Below are 27,649 nucleotides of genomic sequence, written 5' to 3' on the forward strand. Positions count from 1 at the left end.
GGCCCCTGAAAGTTTTCCAAGTTTACATTGACTTGAAAGTTTTTTGGCCTCATTTGAATGGATCAAGATTGAAGGTCAAGAAACAAATCCAGAAAAGGTGGAAAGACCTCTAATTGTTCGAGAACAATTAGGATTACTAGTTATTATTACTCTTCTTTCCGAGAAATTTGTCCGCTCGATTGTATGAAAGTGGTCCGACAGATCCACTTCAAACTTTATGAGCTGATAGGGGGTCACTAGGAGGGGTGCAATCAACTTTTCAAATTTTCAAAATGGCCGTCGTTTCAAGATGGCGGCCAAAAAACGTCAAAAACTCAAGGTTGTCGGATTTCAACCAAATTCTATTTCTAGGGTAATTTAGTGACCCCAAGTCCATTTTCACCATCAACTTTTTTTTTTGAGCCGCCATTTTCAAAATGGCCGCTATATACCGAAATATTTGAAAGTGTTAAAATCTCTACAACATTTGGGTTCTGGAGTAAATGTTGGGTCCACAATTCATTTCTAGCATCAGTATTTCCTTCCAATCAATTTTCAAATGTTTCAAAATGGCCGCCATTGAAGAAAATGACGGCCAAAAATTAAGTCCGTCGGATTTCAACCAAATTCAGTTTTTAGGGTTTTTTGAGAATCCTAAATGCATATCTGGCATCAAAAAGCATTTCTGACATGGGGAGGTGTTCGGAGACATTTGTGTTGGCATCCCAACACAGTTATAGCTCGTTATTATTATTTTCTTCTTCTTATTCTTATTATTCCTCTTCTTTAGTGAGAAATTTGTCCGACCGATTTTGTGAAAGTGCTTCGACAGATCCACTTCAAACTTTGTGAGCTGATAGGGGGTCACTAAGATGGGTGCATTCAACTTTTCAAATTTTCAAAATGGCCGTCGTTTCAAGATGGCAGCCAAAAAACGTCAAAAACTCAAGGTTGTCGGATTTCAACCAAATTCTATTTCTAGGGTACTTTAGTGACCCCGAGTCCATTTCCACCATTAAATTTTTTTTCAGCCGCCATTTTCAAAATGGCCGCCATATACCGAAATATTTCAAAAAGTTGAAATCTTTACAACATTTGGGCTCTGGGGTAAATTGAGGGTCCACAATTCATTACTAGCATCAGTATTTCCTTCCAATCTATTTTCAAATGTTTCAAAATGGCCGCCATTGAAGAAAATGGCGGCCAAAAATCAAGTCCGTCGGATTTCAACCTAATTTAGTTTCTAGGGTTTTCAGAGGATCCTGAGTGCATATCCGGTATCAAAAACCATTTCTGACATGGGGAGGTGTTCGGAGACATTTGTGTTGGCATCCAAACACAGTTATAGCTCGTTATTATTATTCCTCTTCTTTCCTGAGAAATTTGTCCGCTCGATTGTATGAAAGTGCTTCGACAGATCCACTTCAAACTTTGTGAACTGATAGGGGGTCATGAGGAGGGGTGCAATCAACTTTGGAAATTTTCAAAATGGCCGCCGTTTCAAAATGGTGGCCAAAAACGTCAAAAAGTCAAGGTTGTCAGATTTCAACCAAATTCTATTTCTAGGGTAATTTGGTGACCCAAAGTCCATTTCCACCATCAACTTTTTTTTGGAGCCACCATTTTCAAAATGGCCGCCATATACCGAAATATTTGAAAGTGTTAAAATCTCTACAACATTTGGGTTCTGGGGTCAATTGAGCGTCCACAGTTCATTTCTAGCATCAGTATTTTCTTCCAATCTATTTTCAAATGTTTCAAAATGGCCGCCATTGAAGAAAATGGCGGCCAAAATTCAAGTCCGTCGGATTTCAACCTAATTTACTCTATAGGTTTGATGGAGGATTCTGAGTCCATTTCTGGCATCGAAAAGCATTTCTGACATGGGAGGTGTTCGGAGACATTTGTGTTGGCATCCAAACACAGTTATAGCTCGTTATTATTTTCTTCTTATTTTTCCTCTTCTTTAGTGAGAAATTTGTCCGACCGATTTTATGAACGTTCTTCGACTGATCCACTTCAAACTTCGTGAGCTGATAGGGGGTCATTAGAAGGGGTGCAATCAACTTTTCAAATTTTCAAAATGGCCGCCGTTTCAAAATGGCGGGCAAAAAACGTCAAAAACTCAAGGTTGTCGGATTTCAACCAAATTCTATTTCTAGGGTAATTTGGTGACCCAAAGTCCATTTCCACCATCAACTTTTTTTTGGAGCCACCATTTTCAAAATGGCCGTCATATAACGAAATATTTGAAAGTGTTAAAATCTCTACAACATTTGGGTTCTGGGGTAAATGGAGGGTCCACAGTTCATTTCTAGCATCAGTATTTCCTTCCAATCTATTTTCAAATGTTTCAAAATGGCCGCCATTGAAGAAAATGACGGCCAAAATACAAGTCCGTCGGATGTCAACCAAATTTAGTTTCTAGGGTTTTTGGAGGATCCTGAGTGCATATCTGGCATCGAAAAGCATTTCTGACATGGGGAGGTGTTCGGAGACATTTGTGTTGGCATCCCAACACAGTTATAACTCGTTATTATTTTGTTTTTCCGGTACTTTTTTGTCCGGTAGTGTTCTCAGAAACTACAAAGGGGATCAATATGAAACTTTCCAGGATGATAGTATAGCGTTTGTAGATGTGCAAGACGATAGTCATTTTGTCTGCACGTACATGCACGCGCATGCACGTGCATTGCAATTTTGGTACAAAAAATGGAAAATCAGAATATTAAAGGGATCGATATGAGACCTAAATAATATGATAGTATATCATTTGTAGATATGAAAAATGATAGTTATTTTGTCTGCACGCGCGTGCATGCCCATGCACCTGCATTATAAAATTTGTACACTAATTTTGGAATCAGTCACTTTTTTGTTCTTCATTGAAATGGCTTGTTATTTATATATTTATATCATAGGTAGATATTGAGACCCTTAACTGATTTGCATGGTCAACATTACGAATCTACACGCGCATGCGCATGCGCTTCGTTTTGATTGGATGATACTAAAATGTTTGTAACTATCTTATTCATGAAGCGAATGAGTTGATATTCACAATATAGGTAGATAATAAAGGGCGATAACGTTTTTGTTTTTCATGAAATTTTATTGATATTAAGGGTTTAAATGTGTCTTGGTACTCCTTACAAATGGCTTTGGTTAAAATCACAGCTCAGCACGTGCATGAACGTGTGCTGAATTCTGATTGGACGATTTTAAAATGGCTATAACTTCCTTATATTTGATGGAAACGTTATCAAATTCATACTGTGGGTATATGATATATATAAATTCCTGTTGAATGACATCAACAAAAGTGTGGAATCATATACGCGTGCGCGTGTATGCGCGTGCAATGCTTACTTTCATTTCTTGGTACTGAAATGACCATATTGAACGTACTACATGTAATTAAAGGCTAAAATAAAATGATTTTTTGCTATAGGTTTACAATGACATCACTTTTGAATTGGGGAGGATTGGGGAACATACATGTATGTAACGGTCCCCGTTACAATTACAACTAGTTTTCTTCCTATTTTTTCCCTATAATTATCGTGAACGGTATTTCCCGGATATGCGCCGGCCGATTTTCATCAACTTGTGAGGATGATAGATATTCACTTGAACTCGAAAGACATCTTTTTTTGTTTTGATTACGTCACTTATTAGGTAAGATATTGACTTTCACCGATTTGTAGAAGGTCAGTTTGTTCCTCAAATAAAGGGCCGAGAGGGTTAAAAATATCTTCTAAACAACTTAAATTTTGACTTAAAGTTGTTTGTTTTAAAGTTTTGCAACTGTTGATGGCAGGAAAGTTATAATAAACTTTGACACTTTGTTTGTATCAGTATAACTGCTAAGTTTAATGTACGTTACAAATATATGCTCAAGATTGCTAAGGGACTACAGTTAGCTTGAAATCATTGGAATACATGTAGGCACGAAACTGTTGACTTTCTTTAAACAGTAGCATACAAGTACCAGTAGTTTGAATCTTCATATATATTGATTTTGTTACATTATATAAAGGTGTGCACATAATGAATCTTTAAAAAAAAAAACCATCACAGATATCTCAAACAATCCACGGACCAGAGGTGAGATCAGGTGCCAAGGAGTAGTAAGCATCCCCTGTCGATCGGTCACTTCTACCGTGGGCCCAATATTTGGAGGTAAACGGAGTTATCCGTAGTCAACATTAGTGTGCGAAGAATCCCTAACAATTGGTATGAAACAAGTCAGACAGCATTTGACCGAATGACAGGTTGTATTGGCAAAATAGATTATCATATGACCATATAATTTGCAAAATGTTGACCGTGGCTTTAAACGAAATCGTAGAGTAAACAATAATATAAAAAAAAATAAAAAATAAAATGTGTAAGTCAGCCTGATGCCAGCGTGCATAAGTGGTCTGTCCGAATTATGCTAATGAAGGTATCACGTATAACACTATGATAATTCGAAATGCGTTTGATTTTGTCCAACACTTTCGTTATCCCATAGGTGAAATTTCCCTACCATGTAAAATACAATGTGTAATCTTCAACTGTTGTTCCTTTGTACTTCCTTTGTTTGTCTAGTTTTATATCGAATATCACGATGTAGTCCGAAGTTTAGGGAGATACTAACTGGAATTTACGTGATCTAATTAAAATAACAGCAGTTTCTATTGATTCAACGTTTTAGTTTAGAATTGAAACACAAAACAGGAAATTTTTGAAGTCATTATAATAAGTTGTAAAATAATATTGTACGAACATGTTGACAGAGGTGTAAGTGAATCTTGCGTAACATACCTTGTGGTGAGAAAATGTCACCCCCCCCCCCCCCCCCCGATGAAGCCGGGGTTAGATCACAATGCATTGTCTCTCTACGCGCAAAATAAAAATAACATGATAATCACAATCCCCTTGTCTACTGTACAAAAGTTAGAAATTTATACATTGACGCCACAGACGATGGTTTCTGAATAGTTTAATCGTTCCTTTTGTTTTGTTTTTTGTTTTGTCACGAGGAAGGTCGAAATATCAATTGATTTTTAAGCTTTTCGTCACTGTACTCCTTAATGAATAATGATAAACAATATGGATTTCTTGAAGTTAAGATAGTTTTGTGAAACGGTACTGCCGTATCTTATGATTGTCATAAGTCAGATCTTAAGACACTCTAATGATCTATCTTATGACAGATCTTTAAGATAGTTTTGTGCAACCCGGCCCGGGGCTTCCTCAAGATCTAAAGAATGCCTGTACACTCTAAAAACAATGTTTAGGTTTGGAACACTTTTTAAACGTGTTTAGGTCTAAACGTGTTTAGGATTGTGCTTATATCCTAAACGCGAAGTGTAATAAACATGTTCTACCCTAAACATGTTCAGACTGAGAACATGTTTAGCTATGCAAAAATACAGTATCTAAACACAAAATAACATGCTAAACACTTGCTAAACACAATCCTAAACGTCTAAACACAATCCTACACGTCTATGCGTTTAGGTTTTAAACATGATAAGCTTAGTAACATTGTTGACATTAGTTTTACAGTCTTCATGTAGAATATTCCTGTCTTCTGTAAATGAAATTCGAATTGCAGAAAAAATTGCATATCAGAATTGCCATAGTTCAAACTGCTATAGTGTACCAGGCCCCGATAGTGACCATAGTGTACATCATATGCCGTATTGCAAGTATACACTGTCGAGGTCGATATCCAAAATTGATGGAATCATTAGAAGAACCGTCTATGGGCTTCAACCCTTTCCTGTTGGAAATGAGCAGAGTTTAGGAGTATCCAGAAAATTTTGATCTGGAATTCCATTTCAACTTGAACAGGTCTGAACACATTCATATTGAATTAAAAAAAAAAAAGTGTAATTCATTGTCTCTGGTATTAGACGTGCCTTTAGTGTTAATTTAAACCAATGCATCACTCTTACTTTGCATTGGAACAAAATTCATTTAAATCTTGTGAAAGAGAACATCAGTTGCAATTGATCCCCCCCCCCCCTTTTTTTTAATTCAACTTGTGACAGTGCCTGTTGTGCGAAAACTAGCATATCAAAGACAAAAAAAATTGTTGAAATTGTACTTGCGGGATGATATTTAACCATGTATAGTTTACTTCTTATATGTGCATAAGTGATTTTTAATGGTTTTGTCTTTAACATGTATCGCGGAAATGTCAACCGTGTTGTTTCGGCAATTAGAATATAGAAATATAGTTATCGGACTTGCAATGTAATTTGAGAAGAACCGCGCAAACCCACATTGTTCGATTTGAAACATCATGGATCCCATAGACACAGTTTGTAATACAAGGGGTATTCTTGCTAGATTTTGCAATGTTATTCTCCTATAATAGAAGAGAAAGCTACTATTTAAGACTCTTTAATGCTGTGGATTGAGTTTTAAATAGAAGGTTAGCAAATCATTTTGTAATTGAGACAAAGTCAAAACCGAAATACAAGGAGAACTAAACATGTTCAAAACCTAAACACAAAAGAAGTAAACGTGTTCAAAACCTAAACACAATAAGGGTAAACATGTTCAAAACCTAAACATAATAAGGGTTAAACATGTTCTACACCTAAACACAATTAGTTAGACATGTTCCAAACCTAAACACAAAGAGATTTAAACATGTTCAAAACCTAAACACATTGAGTTGAACATGTTCAAAACCTAAACGTAAAAAGTGTTAAACATGTTTAAAACCTAAACACAGAAAGTATTAAACATGTTTAGATTTAGAACGCGTTCAAAACTGTACACAAGAAATGTGTTTAACTTTGTGTTTAGGATCTAAACACCATTTTTAGAGTGTAGGTACTAGCTGTTATTGTTATCAAAACACCCCTCTGGGTAGCTCGAGACCACAGTTTTAAGACATCCAGATACTTGTCTTAAGTCTGTATTGAACTATGCTTTGCTAAGGGATAGGTAGGTTATTCGGAGGGAACGTGGTTTCTGGGACAGAAACAATCTACTAGACTATATGGAGGATGTGGACATCATTGATAAGCTTCGTATACCGCGACATGTAATCTTTATGATGAACTCAATATTCGTTTTGAATATCCCACAGCTAACTTTTTCCCACTTTCGCTGTTTAGGCATGTGCACCTTTTCTTCATTTCTTCCCCTGACCGGACATAATCTGTTAAATTTTCAGCATTTACCCAAGAAGTGACACCTCCCCAAGTTTCCGTCATAACATTCGAACTGTAGTTTTGTTTTAAAAACAAATGTTATATTCTTTTCTCCACCTCGTCAAACAATACTGATATTTCAGCAAATGAAAAGTTTGGTTCATAGACATCTTAAATCTTTTGACACCGATTTGTCTGAGCGCATCCACACGGACTTCGTAGCCGCTATGTGATCACAAGTAAACGTATTTGAATACCGTCCATTTATTGTTTGTATGCACAAAAGCAGTGTTGGATGAATCTAGATGTTTTGGTTAGTTTTCGTACTATTTCATTTCATTCCGTTATTGGCTTTTTCACATAGGAAAGCCTTTGCGCCCAGTATCCATGCATAGTCGAACACGGGTACGCGTTTTCTTCGATTCAATGCGACGTTTGTTATAAATGTACCCGTGTCTTTCGTTTTCCCTAACCTTACGGAATACCTTTTTTGTATTCAGTATATTATTTTGGTGCACAAAACAAGTGCGGCGTTGCTCACTTGTAACAAACCTAGATTGTCTTTTTTCTTTATATATTTCAAATTAGTTAAGCAAGTATTTTATTTTCGGAGGAGAGGAACGGCGGGAGAAAATAAAAAAATATACCAGGCTTTGATATAGTGTTTCTACAAAAATATCATTCAATGCTTTAATTTTTATATCACAATTTCTAAAATTAAATAGTACAGAAATCGAATGTAACTTTTGAAATACGAAATAAAGTGTAGGTCACATGATTTAAAAAATAAGTACATGTACAATGTATCAAATTTTATAAATATATTAGATAATTACAAATGCCTAAACTCGCAATATTTCAACTTTCTATTTATATTTTTATATACTTTAATCTTTCCTTTACATGTAACATTTAGGTTCATCGACGCAGTTAAAAGATTATAAAGGAAACACGGTATTTTACAATGTAACGAGTAACAACGTCCTAAGATCTATCTTAAGATTTCTTGAAGTTAAGATAGTTTTATGAAACAGTTCTGACGTATCTTATGACTGTCATAATTCAGATCTCAAGACACTCTTACGATCTATCTTATGACAATCTCAAGATAGTTTTGTGAAACCCAGCCCTGTAGTATTCCCCAGTGCTAAAGCTAAGCCTAAACTATTCCGTGTGTCAATGCATTGTAGTCTAAACATGATGTTTATATCATATATTTGAATTACTTAATTTTTATCAATCTTTCACGCAACACCTTTAGGGAAATTAACATGAGACGTGCAACATATTCTTTTAATAAAAAAAGTAAAACCATACTAGTGCATTCCACATTGCATATAATGTAAACAATGGAAATATATAGTAATTTGTTTAGAAAATCAGATTCAGAAATGTGAACGTATTTCTGATAATGATAACTACACATGTATATAACTAAATACAATATATCAAAATTTAGTATATTGGTAAATCAATTACATACATGTATTCCGTATGTAACGAATACACTATGTTTAAAAGTACATGACGTTGAAGGCGTGTTTATGTGCCTAAAATAATGGACTTTACATCCAAATCACGTGATATCGTCTTTTGTATAGAGCGAACTACTCTGTGTAGATCATCAAGTTTAAACAGGTTTCCAACTTTCCATAATGGAGAGGCTTCTGGTGAAAATTTTGCTAATCCTTTTGAAAAAAATTATTGACGATATATGGGCTACACTTATCGCCATACAAAATTAAAAAAAAGTAATATACAACCATAGCTTAAATGATTTAACTGTACTTACTATCGTCCATATGTTTTCAGATCTAGGTATAACCATCACCAATTCAAAAAAATAACACAAATTTCATTTAAATGAAATAAATAAACTAGATGAATATTTCTTTTTCTCACTTACATTTATACAAGGCGGGGCAACTCTTACAAACAACGTGTCTGCAAAAGAGATTCACTGTACATGTATAATTTTTGTCGCTTTAGATGAGGAAGCCATAAATTGCCAATTGAATCTGGTAAATGTTTAACTATTGATAGATCTGAAAGATTATGTACTCTTTGTATCAAACTAGAGCTAGGCGATGAATTCTATTATCTATTCAATTGTACTTATTTTCTTCATGAAAGGTGTAGATTCTTGCCAAAACGCATAACTGATTGTGAAAATACTATTAGCTATAGTGAGTATTTGCTTGTCAATAAATTTAAACAAGGTATCTCCTATAACCGTTACCCACTCCCTACATTTCAAAGTAATTAAGTCGGATATTACTACTTTGTGCATTTTGGATCAGATCTTTGCACGAATAAGACATATCCTAAATCGTTCCATACTTAACATTGCTTGGCAAGTCTAAAAACAAAAGCATGTAGTCTCTGGAGTAAATACGTTTGTAGATTTAGCGTAGTTTTAGTGCTAGGTGTATTTGTGTTGTTCTGCTACCCTCTGTTACTATAAATCATATTATATAAACCTGTAGACCTTTGCGTTTGTCCTGAAGATATATAGATCTCTCTCTCTCTCTCTCTCTCTCTCTCTCTCTCTCTCTATATATATATATATTTATATATATATACATATATACTGTTCATAAATCTGTTTATAAACAAGTGAAGGTAACGAAGAAGAATACAAAATTTAGAGAAGTACAAACACGTGCCCTTGGATATACTAGATGTTGAATCAGGTGCATAGGAGGAGTAAACATCGACATATTTCAGTTTTAGGGTTATGACAAAACAGGACGTGTGGAGATAAAATTTGATATTTCAATCCTTTTTGATAATAACATTTTCGAAGATACTAAACAATTTTTGAATATCAAAAATATGTATTATTCACATCTTAGTTCACAAGAAGTTTAGGTTAGGAAGCATGATTCGCATATAATGACTGGGAAACTCTCGGCAAAGTACATTTGTGTACTGGGTACCATTTCATAAAATCAATGTCGTCAAACATATTAAAAAAAAAACGACCTGTAAATTAACAAAATAATCTTACCAATTGTAAATGTTACTAACAAAATCTTGATTCCATTCATAATTTACTTTCAAAAATGGCGGACCGCTACAGGCTTGGTTTTTCAAATTAGATTAGCCCTTTAGGATACAATCATGGCGACGAATTGTCCCGAAGCATTCTCTACCCAGAGTTCCGTGCGCTCCTCGACCTCTGTCAACGGCTTTTTACAGAAATCTTGTAAAAGTTTCTTTGATCCAACATTTATGTTTTGGACTAAATATTTAGTCATATTATGATATGTTTTTGGTGCAATTAAATTGATGCTTACTGTAAATTGTTTAAAATCGCCGTTTTCTGATCATAAATTTGGAACTACTTCGTAATATGCGTATGAATGTAGGATATACACGTGGTGGAGATTTAAATGTAAACATGGAATCAAAAGTAAGAAATGCTGTAAAAATACGATAAAACTTGTAAAATAAGAGACAAACAGCTAAATCGTAAATATGCACTTATTAAAGTGTCAGTTGGCTATGAAAAGAGCCTGATGTATCACCTGTTGCCTGAACTTTTAAAGGGAAAGGAAACCGAGAATGATTGTTTATATCATGTGATTATATTGTCACGTGATTTCAAGCGTTGACAGAGGTGTATGTGAAGCTTGCGTAACGCGCCCTCTGGTGAGAGAATGGTCCCGAAGAATCGGGAGTTTAAAATCCGCATTGATGGTACCCGTAGTTACAATAGATACAGTACCATACTAAAACACTGTCCAAAATATTTAGAATTAAAAGCAAATATATAGATCATACTTCGAAGAAGGATATTTAATCAAAATCATCATCAGAATTTGTTTCATAGGCAGCATCATGTATATAAGAAGGGGCGGATCCAGGAATTGCGGTTACGGGGGGTACCACTTTATGAGGTAGAAGGTGTTGGGGCGAAGCCCTTGTGGGGACCCAGGGGACGAAGCCCCCAAAAGCTCCTGGATTTTACAGATTTTATAGGGCTTGAAATATATCTCCTATTTAGTGATTTGTACTATTTTCTATCATTTTTTATGAGGTGAAATTAATGAAATGACGCAAATGTTAAGGGATTTTGGAAAAAATTGAGTTCTCCCAATAAAGCAATTCAAGAAATCAATATATTTTGTCATTTATTTCTCCGGGAGTGGAAGAAATTATTGCTTCTTACATTGTTTTGTACATTTTTCTAAACAAGATACCACGATTTACGTTAAGTTTGAAAATTTTAGGGGGGGGGGGGTATCCGCCACTGATAAGATATTAAGCGGATTTTAACACACACATAATTACACTGATGCCTGGAGTACCTAAGGCACCAAATGACATTACATATATGTTCGCAACATCCAACCATACCAACTGATGTGAATGAGAAACCTCACATATTTTATGGTGTAAATCAATTGTTGAATAGCGTTTTCTGTATGGTGCAGTATTGACGGTTTGATTTGGATTCAGTTTTACCCCAACAAATGTTTATGAACAGCATTTACAACCTATTGGCACTAATATACCGAATATAATAAAGACATCAATTCTCGCCTCTTTTTATACAACCCTGAGGCCGGTTTTACTGTTACAGAACGCAAATTTCTTGTTAGATTTCCCAGCAAATATAAATGGGACAGAAACAGACACATGCTTTGTTTTTGTACTGAACTGTAGTTCACTGTGCCTTTTAGACAGTCTGTGCACCAGTTGGTTACATATTTGGCTTTTGTCATGAACTCTTCAAGTAACAACATCCATACTTCACAGGAGGCTCCTTACTTGTTTACATTTATTCACTAGTTGCATGTTGGAATATATTACTTGTGATCGTCATTAAGACTGCATAAACTTAGCACAAAATGCCAGAGACAAATAATTATAGGAAGTCTATTCATTAATAAGAAAAAAAATTAGATAGGAAAAATTGGTATTCGAACCACAGATATGGAAACTGGGTTTGTCCAAAAAGTCAGTGAGACTGCCGTTATACCACCTCAGCTATCAATCCCATGACGAAACTTCGAATTTCAAGCTATCTAAAGTCACCCGTCGTGGGCATAGAAATTTTCTTGATAATACGACAAAAGTTATACACAAGAAGTAAGTGGATCAAGTCTCCATTCTTTTATTTACAAAACATATTACACCTGAACATGTACTAACTTATCGCAAAACTACTAAATCGCACTTGCGAAAACTCGATGGCCTAGATTTTACAGAATATGAGGTGTTAAACAAACAGTATAATGCCGAAATAGGTAGGTTTTCAAAGGTCTGTGTCAATCTACAGAAACAAATGTCGGAAATGAAAACAGAAATACCATTTGCATCTGCCATTTCCCCATCCAGGGCCCCTTCTCTACCCAATACGGAATTTAAAGGGACTTCACACACGACCGAATATGCAAGCAAGTAAGCAATACCTGTATAGACAATATAAACAATGGTGTCTGTGTCAACCCGCCTATTCGTGACACATTTACTACTTACCATGTTTATATTATTGAAACAACCACAGCAATTGTAAACAATCGCCACATGTTAAGCGAAAATCAAACAAATACTACGAACACGAACGACAGTGGTGACAAGCAAATAGCCTGTCCAACAAGCGACTACACAGTGCTAAAAGTGTTCGATTGGCCAATCCGTCTAAAATTACAAACACTGCAGGATCACAACCTCGTGAATCTGAAACTAAAACTATCAATGCGAATAACAAAGCTGCACGTTCGATCGAATATCAATCCGAGCACTCACGCACCGCCGGTGATGAGAACATCTTTGAAGGTGTAACGTACAAACGGAAAGCGAGATACTAGATCTCCGGAATAGGACACAGATCTACACGACTTGGTGTGGTGAATTTTCTTAAGCGAAAAGGAATCTCAATCTTAGTTTGTGTTTTTCAAACCGAAACATCCAGGCTCTCTTCGTAATGCTAAAATAAACATAGCACCCTCCGATGCTCAAATCGTGGAGACACCGGGATTCTGGCCTCGTGGTATATTCTGTCGACCATGGCTAAGTGAAAGAGAATGGGAGAACAGGATCACTCGCATGGAGGCAGAAAATAGCGATAACGTAGTGGGTGAAAACTGGGAGTCAGAACAAAGCGGTGTTGACTAACCATAATCTGAGTGTTACTCTTTACTATGTTTGCTGCTTTTTAATTTATTTATATGCCTCAAAACATTAGTATATTGTCTTGGAATGTACGCGACGTTATATCGTCGTCATTATGTTTATGTGATATGCTCGTTCAGACCAACTGTGACATTGCTATAATATGTGAGCATAAGCTCAAATCTACTGGTTTAAATTACTTAGATACAATAAGTCAAGGTTACTGTAGTATTGTATGTATAGAAACTAGTGCTATTAATGACAATAGTGCTCTTGAAAGATCTACCTTTCTGGGAAAAGGTGGAGTAGCTACATGTATCATGTATAAGAGAGACATACAATTCTCAGTTGTTGAAATTTCAGATATTCATTCCACTCGTATTATTGGTATAGAACTAAAGTGTAAACATTGTCGCTCGCTATATATTTTGGTGTATATCTCCCATCTGATAGTAACATACAGTCATATGTTCATATAAAAACTGTTCTGAAATCAATGATATCGAAACGTATGAATTTTCAATAGCAATATCCCATTATTACCTGCATATGCTGTTGATGTCTCTCAACTGATTCGATACGCATTCTTTGTTCTGCCCATGACCAGGTTTTACATCTAGGTAGGTTATTGACAAAGAAGTTAATGTCACAGGGGTTTCAACAATCTCCGTTAAAATCAATATTTTGCAAATTCCATGGTTGTTATAACGGTATTATTTAGCAATGCAACCCGTCATTGTATGATAGCTGTCTGACATGCTTCACACTAATTGATACCGTTCTTTATACACTGATTATGATTACGGATCGTTCCTTAAGTACCTGATCGAGATATAGAGGTCACCGCCGGCGTGACCGGTTAACAGGGGGTGTTTAATCCGCCGTATTCCACCACTGGTATGTCTAGGGATCCGTGTTTGCCGAATTCTTTATTTTGTATTCTTCATAGGGGTTATGAGAATAATAACTGTTCGTTATCTTCACCTTTTCAAAGTACTCATTTTTATTTTAATGTTTTATACGATATTCCTAGTATAGTATTTATCCATTTTGATCTATCTATATTTAGCTTACGCCGGGTATAATTTTAAACAAAAGTCACGATAGAGGTGAAGTTCTTTCACCAATTAAAGATAAAAACTCATTGTATTTCGAAAGTTTTGAAATGAGTGACTTCAATTTGCTAGTTTCAACAATATTTACATCACAACTATTGACATGTTCAACTAAACTTAGCTGAAGAAACAAAAGTAAGAAAACGTATATGGGATTTGTAAGGTTTATTTGTAATCTAAAGTTTGAATGAAATAGTAGATGTATATTTGTAGGAAACATATGAAATGATTCGGGATGATTATTTCCATTATGTAGTCTGAAATCTATTTCCCGATATTCTTTTATTTAGTGACCCATTTGTTTCTCCAACGTAATTCAGTCCACAAAAAAATACACTAAATGTTTCAATTTTTCTTCAGCTTTGAACGTAAAATTCGTCAATTGAGATTACTAATTGATGAATTATAGCAGTTATTGTGCTATGCATATTAAGTGTAAATGAAAAGCAAGCTACTTACCTGTGATGATATATATGTAAACTAGGTCCATGTTCTACTACTTCCGGTGATTTGGGTGTCACTGATCTACACAAAGAGTAACATAGATTAATTCAAGTTTCATGCCATTCTTTTCGAAGAGATACTATAACAATCTCTCACCAGAGGGCGTATTGCGCTATGCTACAACACCTCTGTCAACGTCTGAATGTCAAGATCCTTGGCAAAACTTACTTTCACCAATTGCATCATATGAATAATAATACAAGTTTAAGTTTTAAGCTTTAAATCTTAAAGTAGGTTCACAAAAACAATAAATTCCATGATTATTCTAGTATTATTGAATAATGAATATCTATATAAACTTTTTAATTCGCTCAGGTGTCTCATATTTACCATCTTCTGTTTTTAAAAAATTCAGACAAGTGTTTGATTTGGTTAGATATTATCATTACAGTTTGATATGTTAAGTTAGTTTTAGTACATTTTGATATAACTTTTAGACGTTGACAGAGGTATTAGTGGAGCGTAGCGGGAACGATAACTCTGGGTAGAGATTGATAATTGATAATATGATAGTAACATTTGTTTTAAATGTATTGAATTCCAAAATATCGGAATCATATGCAGTCGTATTCTTCTTAATGGGTTATTAAGTCGTTTATGTAACGCATGTTGTTGGGCAATGGTTGGTTGGTTGTATATTGTTTTAATGTCCCTCGAGATAATTTTTCTCGAGAATTTTTCACTCATATGAAAACGTCATCACTGTTTGTAAAGTGCTTTAAAGTTTTAACCTATTCCCGACACTTACGGCTATTGAGCTGGGAGGGATCTTTATCATGTCACACCTGCTGTGACACTGGGCCTCGGTTTTTGAAGTCTCATCCGAAGGACCGCCTCATTTAGTCGTTTCTTACGACGAGCTAGGGATACTGCGGTCTTATTCTAACCCGGATCAAAACGGGAGTTGGGTTCTATCTATCACAGATTTTCCCCAGCTTTAGGAATAATGTGCAATTGATTGTTAAGGGTGTGATCGGTCGATAGAGGATGTTTAGTCCTCCTAGGTACCTGATCCCATCTCTGGTATATCCAGGAGTCTGTATTTGCCCAAATCTTTATTTTGTATTGCTTATAGGAGGTATGAGATGGATCACTGTTCGTTTGTATTGGCAAACTAGATCGTTATAACGACCATAGAATTTGCGAAATACTGACTTCAATTGAGACTGTTGATACCCCTGTACCATCAACTTGTTTGTTGGTAGCTTGCCTCGATATGTATGTGCATATGTATATGCATGTATATGTGTATATATGTGGATGTGTATATGTATGTAAATGCATATGTGATATGAGTTTGATATAAAATGTGATGGTTTGATAAATATTACAAATTAGAATAAAAACGCCATCTCATCGGTGTTTTTATTGACACATTATATTTAAAGATTGAGCAGGTCAGTTTTGTCTACTAATACAATGCCGCAATGGTTCCTCTTAATCTACTACTAATAGTGACACTTTGTTAAAAGATACGATTTTTACCAATCTTTACTCTGTGCAATTGCATCATTTACGTGTAAGTAATGAATTATCACATGACTTAGTGACTTGTTCAATAACATTCAACGCAAAATGAAAGGATACATAGTTTCTAAAATCTTTTAAGATTTTGTTTGCCACACAAAATAAATTTTCTAAGAAAACTTTAAAATCACACATAAATATCAGGATAAATAATCCTTATTAATATATTTGGAAGAAGGTACTTCTATTTAGAATGATCCTCTACTGCTTACATAGCTTCAAACGTCAGAAGTAATATAACACTATGACCATTGAACGTTTGTTAATTGTTACTTGACGTCGAATGTTTACGTAGTTTCGAAAGGTCTATCTGGTACTCAGTATGTATTTTTGTACCTTAAACATAGATGGAAAACGTTTTATTTACTTTTTCCAGAATCAAAAGTGATAATTATTGAAATTGAGCAAATTCATTGATATCACAAAATGTCGCATATATGTTGAAAATATGTTTATCGGGGATTAAAAAATCAGAGAGTATTTTATTGACGTTTTCAAAAAACTATCATTATTATTATAAAACCATGCAGATATAATTATGCAGAATTTATCCTGTAACCTATTCTTTTTGAATATCTAATTGTTGAAGAAAATATATTATTTTTTTTATCAGAAATAGATGTGACGATCAACAATTCCAATGTTAGCTATTAGAGTTGTTTTGATTGAACAAATATAAACCTAAATGAGAATTTACACAACAATAAATCCAAGACGCTATGGATACATACGCGACTGAAAACAAAGTGCGGGGACACTATTAAAATTTTTGAAATTGATAATACAGGGAACGAATTGGAATTACAAGAATCAAATATCCTTTATGAAGTATTTATCGATGTGTAAACTTAACATAAAAGTGCTTGGCAGTTTTATTCAGTTTGTGAATAAAATGTCCAGAGTTTGCACATCGATAAATTCTTCAAAAAGAATGATTAATCCTATAATGCTCAAATGTGATTGTGGAAAAGCTAGATTTTCATGACTAGTTGAATTTCAAAAGCATTGATGTGTTCATAGAAACATCAAACAGATATTTAAAAAAATACAATTTTTATTCCATTTTACACAATTCTTAAAAATAGTTTTTCTCTCAAGAGTTTAGTCCATAGGACATTTATAAATATTTCCTAATTTCGGGTCGTTCGGAAACATGAGCACATATGCATAAATTGCGTTAAGCTGTGTTACCTGCAATTTCTCTGCTAAATCTTCAAAAAATTTCATTGCATCCCAATTAGTTTTCAACTTTCCTTTAATCATACCGTGTTTCGTAACAATTGTGAGGTCGCTCTGTACACACTGATTTTGATTGCGAATGACTCTCTTTACCTGACCAAGATAAAGGGTTCACGGTGGGTGTAACCAGTCAACAGGGATGTTTACTGATCGGCACCTGATCGGTGGTTCCAGGGGTCTGTGTTAGCCTTACTCTTAAGTTTGAATTCTTTATGGGATTTATGAGATTGGTCACCGTTTGCTATCTTCACTGTCTATCATGTATATGTCAGCAAAGGGAGGATCATTTAAGATACACTTGAATATATTCTTGAAACACTAAGAATCTATCGATATCATCAATATATGTTACTTTCATTCATGGACACTTTTGTTCATTGAAAGGAAGATTCCATTTAATATTTCTGTCTGATTTTCCTTTTTCGTATACTGAAATAAAAATGCTAATAAAATATTTCTATACACAGTTTAAAAAGGTAATAAACTAATGTACATGGAAATTGCTGCAAAGCGTCTGCTAAGACGTTCAAAGAAAATTCTAAAACATCAGTTTTATGTTGAGATGTTTAATAATTATTAATTATTTCGTTCTGAAAATAGTATAATACTTACAGCACTTTGGGTAATAAGGGACTTTGGAGATACGGATCCACTCCGACTTTTATCGCGCGTTGAAACTAATTTGTAGGGCATGTCACTTCCGGATTACAATATAAAAAACTAAGTAAACAAGTATGGAATACTTCAATTTCTATCAAATTCTTGCATTTAAATGCTATCTTTGAAAGAAAGGAATTACTATAACCATTTTATTGGAAAATGCATTTGATTAAACTATGTGAGTTGGCGAGGGAAATAAATCTAGGGAATATTTTGAGGATATCGGTAAGACTTTACACCTTGCATCCAATGATACGCGTCTAAATTAACATTTTCCCTTCCATCTAATTTACACTCGGGTACCTAGCACCAATAGTGACTTGAATCGTCATCGTAGAACTGCGCCTAGCTCTTTACGGACCGTCTGCTAGCGAGACACCATTTGTATTGATGTCAACTTTGCCCTACATTTGATTACTATCACGTGACCATGGTGTATAAACGTCAAATATAATTTGTCATTCCGGCACATCCCGAAAGTTCCGTATTGAATGTAGATATCGTCAACTAGACAAATGTTTAAACTTCGGTAGTGTTGTACTGTTTAATTTTCTATTACGGTACATTCGTGATTTGTTTTATAGCAACCATATGAGGACGTCATACCAAAACACATAATTGTCAGCTATTTAAGATACAAAATATTCTCATGTAAACACTCAAAATAGTTTTGAAAGCTCAGATAGCTCTGTTTAGAACATACATTAAATATTGTATAACTTACAAGCATAGATGATGTATGTTCTGCCTTAACATAACCCCGTTACAGATGAATGGGTAACATGAACCCCAAGTTCTTATGGTTAAACTATTATAGGAATAAAAGGCAGGTCTAATGGTTACCGTTTTGAAGGCTAGAAATACTACTGATGTTTAACCATTCCTATTTTAGCTCATCTGAGTGAAAAATTCAAGTGAGCTTTTTCTGATGTTTGTCTGTCGTCGTTGTTGGCGTTGTTGTCGTAAACTTTTCACATTTTCATCTTCTTCTCCAGAACCATTCGACCAATATGAAGGTCAAACTTCACACTAAACAGCCTTGGATGAAGGGAATTCACGTTTGTTCAAATGAAGGGCCATGCCTCTTTCAAAGGGAGATAATCACAAAAATGCAAAAATAAGGTGGGTTCATTTAAAAATCTTCTTCTCAAGAACTGCTGGGCCAGAAGCGCTGAAATTTATATGACAGCTATCTGACATCGTGCAAATTCAAGTTTGTTAAAACCATGGTCCCAGGGAGTATGATTGGGCCACAATAGGGGATAAAAGATTTACATGCAAATATATAAGGAAAATCTTTAAAAATCTTCTGAAGAACCACTGGGCCAAGAAAACACAAATATACATGAAAGCTTCATGATAAAGTGCAAATTCAAATTTGTCAAAACCATTCCCCCCGGGGGTAGAATGGGGCCACAATTGGGATCAAAGTTTTACATAAAATATATAGTAGCAATGTTTAAAAATCTTCTCAACAACCACTGGGCCAAAAAAGTTTACATTTACATGAAAACTTCCTCATATGATGCAGATTCAAGTTTTTAAAAACATGGCCCCCGGCGGTAGGTTGGGGCCACTATAGGAAATCAAAGTTTTACATACAAATATATGTGGAAAATATTTAAAAATCTTCTCAGGAACCACTAGGCCAAAAAAGTTTATATTTACATGAAAAATTCCTGACATCGTGCAGATTCAAGTTTATTAAAGCCATGGTCCCGGGTTAGGGTGAGACCACAATAGGGGGTCAAAGATTTACATGGGAATATATAGGGGGAATATTTAAAAATCTTCTTCTCAAGAACCACTGAGCCAGAAAAGTTTACATTTACTTGAAAGGTTCCTGATATAATGCAAATTCAAGTTTGTTTAAAACATGGCCCCCGGGGGTAGGTTGGGGACACTAGAGGGGATCAAAGTTTTACATACAAATATATGTGGGAAATATTTAAAAATCTTCTTCTGAAGAACCACTGAGGCAGAAAAGTTTATATTTACATGAAAATTTCCTGACATAGTACAGATTCAAGTTTGTAAAAATCATGGCCTCCGGGGATAGGTTGGGGCCACAAGAGGGAATCAAAGTTTTACAGAGAAATATATAGGGGGAATCTTTAAAAATCTTCTTAAGAACCATTGGGCCAGAAAAGTTTACATTTACATAAAAGGGATCATAGTTTTACATGCAAATATGTTGGGGAACATCTTTAAATATGGATCAATGTGATTCAGGTGAGCGATGTGGCCCATGGGCCACTTGTTTGAAATATTGTTTAATATAACTAACATTACTCATAGTTCTCTGTCGCATTTTTCAAAACTTCATTGTTCATTGAGACTCTAACTTTCATTTTATGAACTAATTAGTTATGAAATAGACAAAATGTTAATTAAACATGACAAAAATAATATGATTATCAATTTATGTGTAAATATATGAATGACGCAGACACACAGAGAAAATTCGAAACACAATTTAGGGAAGATGCAAAATTACAATTGTATTGTACCTGAATATACGTTGCATTACAATTTCGTAAATGCATTTATTGAGAAATGAAACATACATAATAATCTAGTAATTTCTTTGTTAAATATGAAAGGACTTGACCTTGAAATGTAGACAATGTGTTACGACAAACGTTAATACGATAAAATAACTCTCACTGCCACGTCTGAAAGCACCATTTATGGATCGAAATATATGGTACTTCGCATAGTCTCTATATGAGTAAAATAAATTATGGAATGGGAGTAAACAATATACAACCCCCCCCCCCCAAAGTAAATCATTCTTACCTACACGTGTAGCCTCGTTTTGGAATGAAACACTATGAACTTCTAAACAATAAACTACCTCACATATACTCTTTATATGAAATATGTGAAATAACCACATCTACAATTATTTACGACATAAATATACTGTTTTTATGTTAAATGCTATCTTTAATATGCATTATGGATCAACATTTTCCTTAACATTGCTTACATAGTTCCTTGTTTCGTTTTATTATAATGGCGGATCGCATCGCTAGTGATGTCTATTGTTTAAACGGGAATGCATATGTTAGTACCCCGAATCTTTATAATGTACTTTTGATTTATTTATCAAAACATGATCTCTGCACTGTGATAAGTTTATGCATGTGGTACACGAAATGTATTTAGTACATATATAGTGATCTACATTCGAATAGTGTTTGTTCATAATGCTTGATTGGTTCAAATGCATTTACTTCGTGTATGGTTCAGTGAATTGACCCATTCACTGCATGAGTGATTGATTCATGTATTGTTTGTTCACAATTCAAATGACCCCACTCCATGATCACAAAAAGACGTGAATAAATATTTGTCAAACAGCATTGAGACAATGGGGATTATCCATTGTGGATAAACCTGGTTATTTTGTGCAGGTCATATTTAAAGATGCATAACTCTTACTAATGTTTTTTAATTTAGATCGGGTTCAGTATACTAAATTTGTCTTCCTTTAATTTGCGCATGTCATCTAGATTGTTCCTTTCCTTTTCATAGTTTGACAGGAGCAGACGCTCAATTTTTCAATTTGTTTGTGTTAAAAATTCAATATTCGTTACATATAGAAAAATTCTTTGAAAACACCACAATCTCCAATTTGATATGCAATTGTTATACTATTGAGTACTATCTGCTGTGTCGCAGACAAATCGTCAGGCTTTTCTTTTACATGCTGATTTTGAGTACAGTTTACTCGGTTTACCTGATTAAAATATAGGGATCAGGGTAGGTATTAAAGGAAGTGAACATGAAAATGTGACAAAGGGTTTAAATTTGCCATTTTGATGTATATAATGAATTCTGAAAATCACTAAGATGTAGCTTTCTTTAGTAGGGAGATATTTCGAAAAGATTAACTAATCTTTTCAATCCCTGGGAGCTGCCAAATTGAAAAAAAAAGAGTTAATCCTTGAAGGCGTCTGAGGAACACTTCTCTTTTGCCTCGGCATGGTCCCTGTGTTAAATGAAGAGGTGCTTAAGACATATAATTATGTTCATAAACTACCATGAACTTAACCTGATGTGTCAAAACAGACAGTATTACAGAATTTACCTGACAGCCCTGATCAAGAAAGTATATATATATATATATATATATATATATATATATATATATATATATATATATAACTACATGTATATATATGTAGATATAACACGAAAAACTATGCACAGAATGGGTGGTTTTCAGTTTAATATCCATCAAGCCTATTTAACAGGAAGGGGGGAGAAACCCCAGTAAGACTCAATTCAGAAGTTTTCAAGGGCTGCAGATATGGTACACGAAGAAGTACATCGTGATGCTATACAAAACATCAAATGAACCAAACAGTTATACTGAACAGTAATATGATGATGCTAACCTGAACAACCGTACTTACAGTGATATTTTCAGATAATATCTGCAACTAACAGATAAATATAGAATCTATTGACCAGACTGTTATACAGAATAGCATAGGTAGTGCTATACTACTAATAACAGAGTGATACTATACAAAGCATCAACTGAATAAAACTGTTATACTGAGCAGTTAAAAGCCAGTGCATCAAAACTACCAGTGAACTATACTGTTATACTGAACAGCATATGGTAGTGCTATACTGAGCACCCAAACTAATAACAGAGTGATACTATACAAAGTATCACCTGAATCAAAACTGTTATACTGAACAGTTAAACGCCAGTGCATGTAAGCTACCAGTGAACTAGACTGTTATACTGAACAGCTATATGGTAGTACTATACCAAGCATCCAAAAACTATACAGAAAAATAGAGTGAATTATACTAAGTATAAGTGAACCAAACTGTTATACTGAACAATTCAGTGTTGATGCTTTACTGAGCATCATTGTAGGCCATATGAAACCAAGTACACATGCAGTGGTAACAGTACACATATAAAACACAAATGTATGTAGCTGTAAATGATTTCAAGATAATTTGTGTTGCGCTGATTAACTGTAATCATTAAAGTGAACGTTATCCATAAGGGAGCCTATGACAAATTTCTAGACACACAGACAATTATCATTTTGTATGCATAGTACCCCAACTTATACTGGGCTGAATTGACGTGAGTGCACAATTACTGCATTCCTAACACTCCTCCAATACTTAAATACGGAGAAGAGTCCATAAACTCCCCAAGTCTTCGAACATACGAGTGTCCTCGGAGACATATATGGGTTTTCGCAGAATCAGGATCCACCCCGCCATAGACCAAGCGGTACTGCAATCACATGTACGTAAACAAAACAAAAAACAAAAAAATAACTTACTCGAATATCCCTGCAGTGCTTCCAATGTAATGTAGGTAACTGAACCTGTATACTATAAAAGCGAGGAATATCACGATGAATCAAACGTTCTACAGCTCCAAATTTGATTTATTTTCACAGCACAATAACAGGCTTTGGAAAGTTTGGAAAAGGACGTTGAGAAAAAGAACAAAGAATTTGATTGGCTCAAAATCCGTTACTATCCGACGGTGTAAAAATCTACAAAATTCTCACAGCGGCATAAATTGAATTATCTGTTGATAATATTGTTTTAGTACATATAAAGTCATTTACATTAGAATGGTGTTTGTTCATAATGCTTGATTGGTTCAAGTGCATTTACTTCGTGTATGGTTCAGTGAATTGACCCATTCACTGCATGAGTGATTGATTCATGTATTGTTTGTTCACCATTCAAATTACCCCACTCCATGATCACAAAAAGACGTGAATAAATATTTGTTAAACAGCATTGAGACAATGGGGTTTATCCATTGTGGATAAACCTGGTTATTTTGTGCAGGTCATATTTAAAGATGCATAACTCATACTAATGCTATTTAATTTAGATGGGGTTCAGTATACTAAATTTGCCTTCCTTCAATTTGTTCATGTCATCTAGATTGTTCCTTTCACAGTTTGACAGGAGCAAACGCTCAGTTTTTCAATTTGTTTGTGTTAAAAATTCAATATTCGTTACATATAGAAAAATTCTTTGAAAACACCACAATCTCCAATTTGATATGCAATTGTTATACTATTGAATACTATCTGCTGTGTCGCAGACAAATCGTCAGGCTTTTCTTTTACATGCTGATTTTGAGTACAGTTTACATGTTTTACCTGATTAAAATGTAGGGATCAGGGTAGGTGTTAAAGGAAGTGAACATGAAAATGTGACAAAGGGTTTAAATTTGCCATGACATGGTGTGTCTAAGTCCTGTAATAATTGATACAGCTTACATTTATCCATGGATTTATGTATCCAGATAGGAAGGGTCTCAGAGGACTTGGATAACAACGTGTTAAACAAGTAAGAAAAACATACCATCTGTATTCACATGTATTAAAATCTAAACACAGCATGGCATTTGTGTGTAAACATTTCCATTTACACACACATGTGATAGAATACAGTGAAAATTCTGTTGCAGGCATGCTATCAAGATTTATGGCCTACAGACAGTTTATCAACTAGGTCAGATGCGATCAGCCTCGGGGGGGGGGGGGGATCAGAGTAGTTTTAGCCTCATTTGCTCATTTGTTGTGATATAACTTAAGGGAGCATTTCCTTAAGAGTGCTGCAATTATAAAGGATTTCTTGAAACCCTAGACTTTGATATAGATTCTGAATAAGTAATTTTTATTAGTGTAAATAAATAATACAACTGTAAATAGCATCTCCGAAATTTATCTGTGGTCCATGTACATCAATTATTATAAAATATATAAATTACATGTCTATAGTGCAGTACTTTTATGACATAGTCATCTTAATTATCTCCAAATATTTTAAAATCTAATAAAAGTAATTGATTTGGAATCTTGAATTAGAATAAGTTCAGAAGTTGGAGGAGCTGGATATATTTTGTTGGAGTGTTTTCTTCGTTCTCTTAATGCATTGTAATTAGATTTGATTTAAATTCTTTTTCCTCCAAAACTTTATCTATCAATTCTAATATGAATCCATAAACTTCTGCTGTATAACAGTGACTCAGTCAACAGCAATATGTCTCATCTACGTCAGAGCACAGATGCACACTGGTAGATAATGGATGACCTCCATAAACCTGTAACTTGGAGTGTTGAATTTAATAAATCTCGTAATAGAAACAAGCAAATTATAATCAGGCCACACTATTTAGTTTCAATAGGTCTTTTACGTTTATTATGCAACAAATACTTTATTCATGTTCACTTCCGTTAAAGGTCAACAGGGGTGCTGACTTCCACAAGGCACCTGGTCCCACCTTTGGTATGTCCAGGGGTCCGCGTTTGTCTTTCTCTTATTTTTGTGTTGTTTATTTATAGACGTCATTAGATTAATCACTTTTCTTCATCTTCGCTTGTTCATCAACTTAATTTCATAATGGTCATATATAGGAGAACTCTGAAAACTCCACAATTTTTGATTTGATATGCAATTGATATATTATGAAATGCTATCTCTCGTGTTTCATAAAAAAGTATTAGGCGATTCGATATATTCCAGTGAACTCGAAATAAAAGACACCACAGAGTCCTCCACATATGCTTCATACTTGGATATTTTTCAACATATATGTTAACAGCAAACTAGCAAATCAACTTTATGACAAATGGGATGACTTCATTTTCTTTATCGTCAACTTCTCATATATGTATAGCAATATTCCACTATCATCTGCTTATGGTGTGTTTGTCTCTCAAATGGTACGTTACGCAAGAGCTTGTCAGTTTTCAAAATCAAGACTGACTACTGAAAAACAAGTTGATGTTACAAGAGTTCCAACAGCCTCTTTTCAAGTCAACATTTCTCAAACTCTATGGTCGATATAAAGATCTGGTTTGCCAATACAACCTTCTGTGGGTCATGTGTTATCTGACATGTTTCATTGAAATTGTTAAGCCGTTCTTCAAATACGGATTTGACCATTAATCATCCTGTTCACCTGATCACGATTTCCGTGGGAATCCGGGTTACAAAAGGTCCCCAGTTCCAATTGCCTGTCGTAAGAGGCGGCAAAATGGGTCGGTCTTTGAAATGAGTCTGCAAAAATCGATGCCCTGTGTGACAGGAGATATTGTGCGATAAAGGGTCCTCCTTGCTCAATGGCTGTAAGCGCCGAGAATACTTGTAGGTCTAAATTTTGCTGCTCTTTACCAGCAAGAGTGACGTCTCAATATGACTGAACAATTCCCGAAAATGGAGATAAACTATTTACAAACCTGATATCATGACTGATGTGAGCGGTCAACAGGAGGTGTTTACTAGACACCTTATCCCACCACTGTTGTGTCCAGATGGTCCGTGTCTGCCCTACTCGAAATTTTGTATTCTTTATAGGATCTATGATATTGATCATTGTTTGTTATCTTCACTTTTTCATGATCAGATTATTAACATTTTTTTCGATCCATATATCATAGCTTGTAGTTTTACTGAAAATTATGAAGTCGGATATTTGAATCATATTCGAAATACTATTGGATTGTCAAACTGATTGTACAAATTCCAGTTTGCAATTGCAATATATTTTCTCTATGATTCATTCAACAAGATTGTACTGATATGGATTCAAATTCAATGGTCAATGTCAACTGACAGTGAAGTGACTGGTCATCAGATACATTGAGTGGTAAGTAGTGGACATTAGTAATTCTTTATGAAACATGACATTTCTGATAACTATTATGCAGATATCATCTTCACTGTGGATATAATCCTTTCTCCTGATATGAATTCATTCTGAAATTTAGAGTGAAAAATTATGTCTCGTGTTTGAATGTGTTTTAGCTTACTTGAAACGAGATTCGATGTGTCTATAAACGATTTGTCGACAAACTTTGGGCATAGTGTACTTTTTGTTGTAATTATAAAGTACTCTTTCGCAAAGGTGATTGAAATATTTAGACAGCTGGGACGTTTTATGATCTCTTGTGCTAGGACAAGTCAAACAGGGTTTCTATTCATTTTTACTTGAAAGAAATTAAAAGGGTCTTTAAAATATTTTCTGATGAAGAACAGCAAGAGTACAGAGTAGAAGCTTCCCCATATCATGATCCTTTGAGCCAGATTGGGACATAAATGGAGCGCAAGAAATAGATAGAAATATTGTTTTAGAATAAGTTTTGCAAGTATCTTCACTTTTACTATTATATGAACATCAATATTGAGCCTCAGTCAAGTAGGTTTACACATTTAAATCTACGTGCATGATGAAGTCACACTTCGTGTTAAAGTTTTAGTTGCAATTTCAAGTGGACGTCGACCGTTGTGTGTTACATGTTAACTTTCTTGATACCTACCAACCAA

The 27,649-nt window shown here is 34.6% G+C and overlaps 1 protein-coding gene across 1 annotated transcript in view; it reads right to left on the reverse strand.

Moving 5' to 3' along the window:
• Window positions 1-23,800, reverse strand: part of LOC125653538 (uncharacterized) — a 74,169-nt gene extending 50,369 nt beyond the window's left edge. The window contains exons 1-2 of the mRNA XM_056144585.1: window positions 23,635-23,800; window positions 14,837-14,902 (exon numbers count right to left, since the gene is read on the reverse strand). Coding sequence (XP_056000560.1) covers window positions 14,837-14,867 — 31 coding nt within the window. The 5' untranslated portion in view covers window positions 14,868-14,902; window positions 23,635-23,800. The remainder of the gene's footprint in view (window positions 1-14,836; window positions 14,903-23,634) is intronic.
• Window positions 23,801-27,649: the final 3,849 nt, after the last annotated feature.

The sequence above is a fragment of the Ostrea edulis genome, chromosome 7 (assembly GCF_947568905.1).
Source record: "Ostrea edulis chromosome 7, xbOstEdul1.1, whole genome shotgun sequence".
Classification (NCBI taxonomy): domain Eukaryota; kingdom Metazoa; phylum Mollusca; class Bivalvia; order Ostreida; family Ostreidae; genus Ostrea; species Ostrea edulis.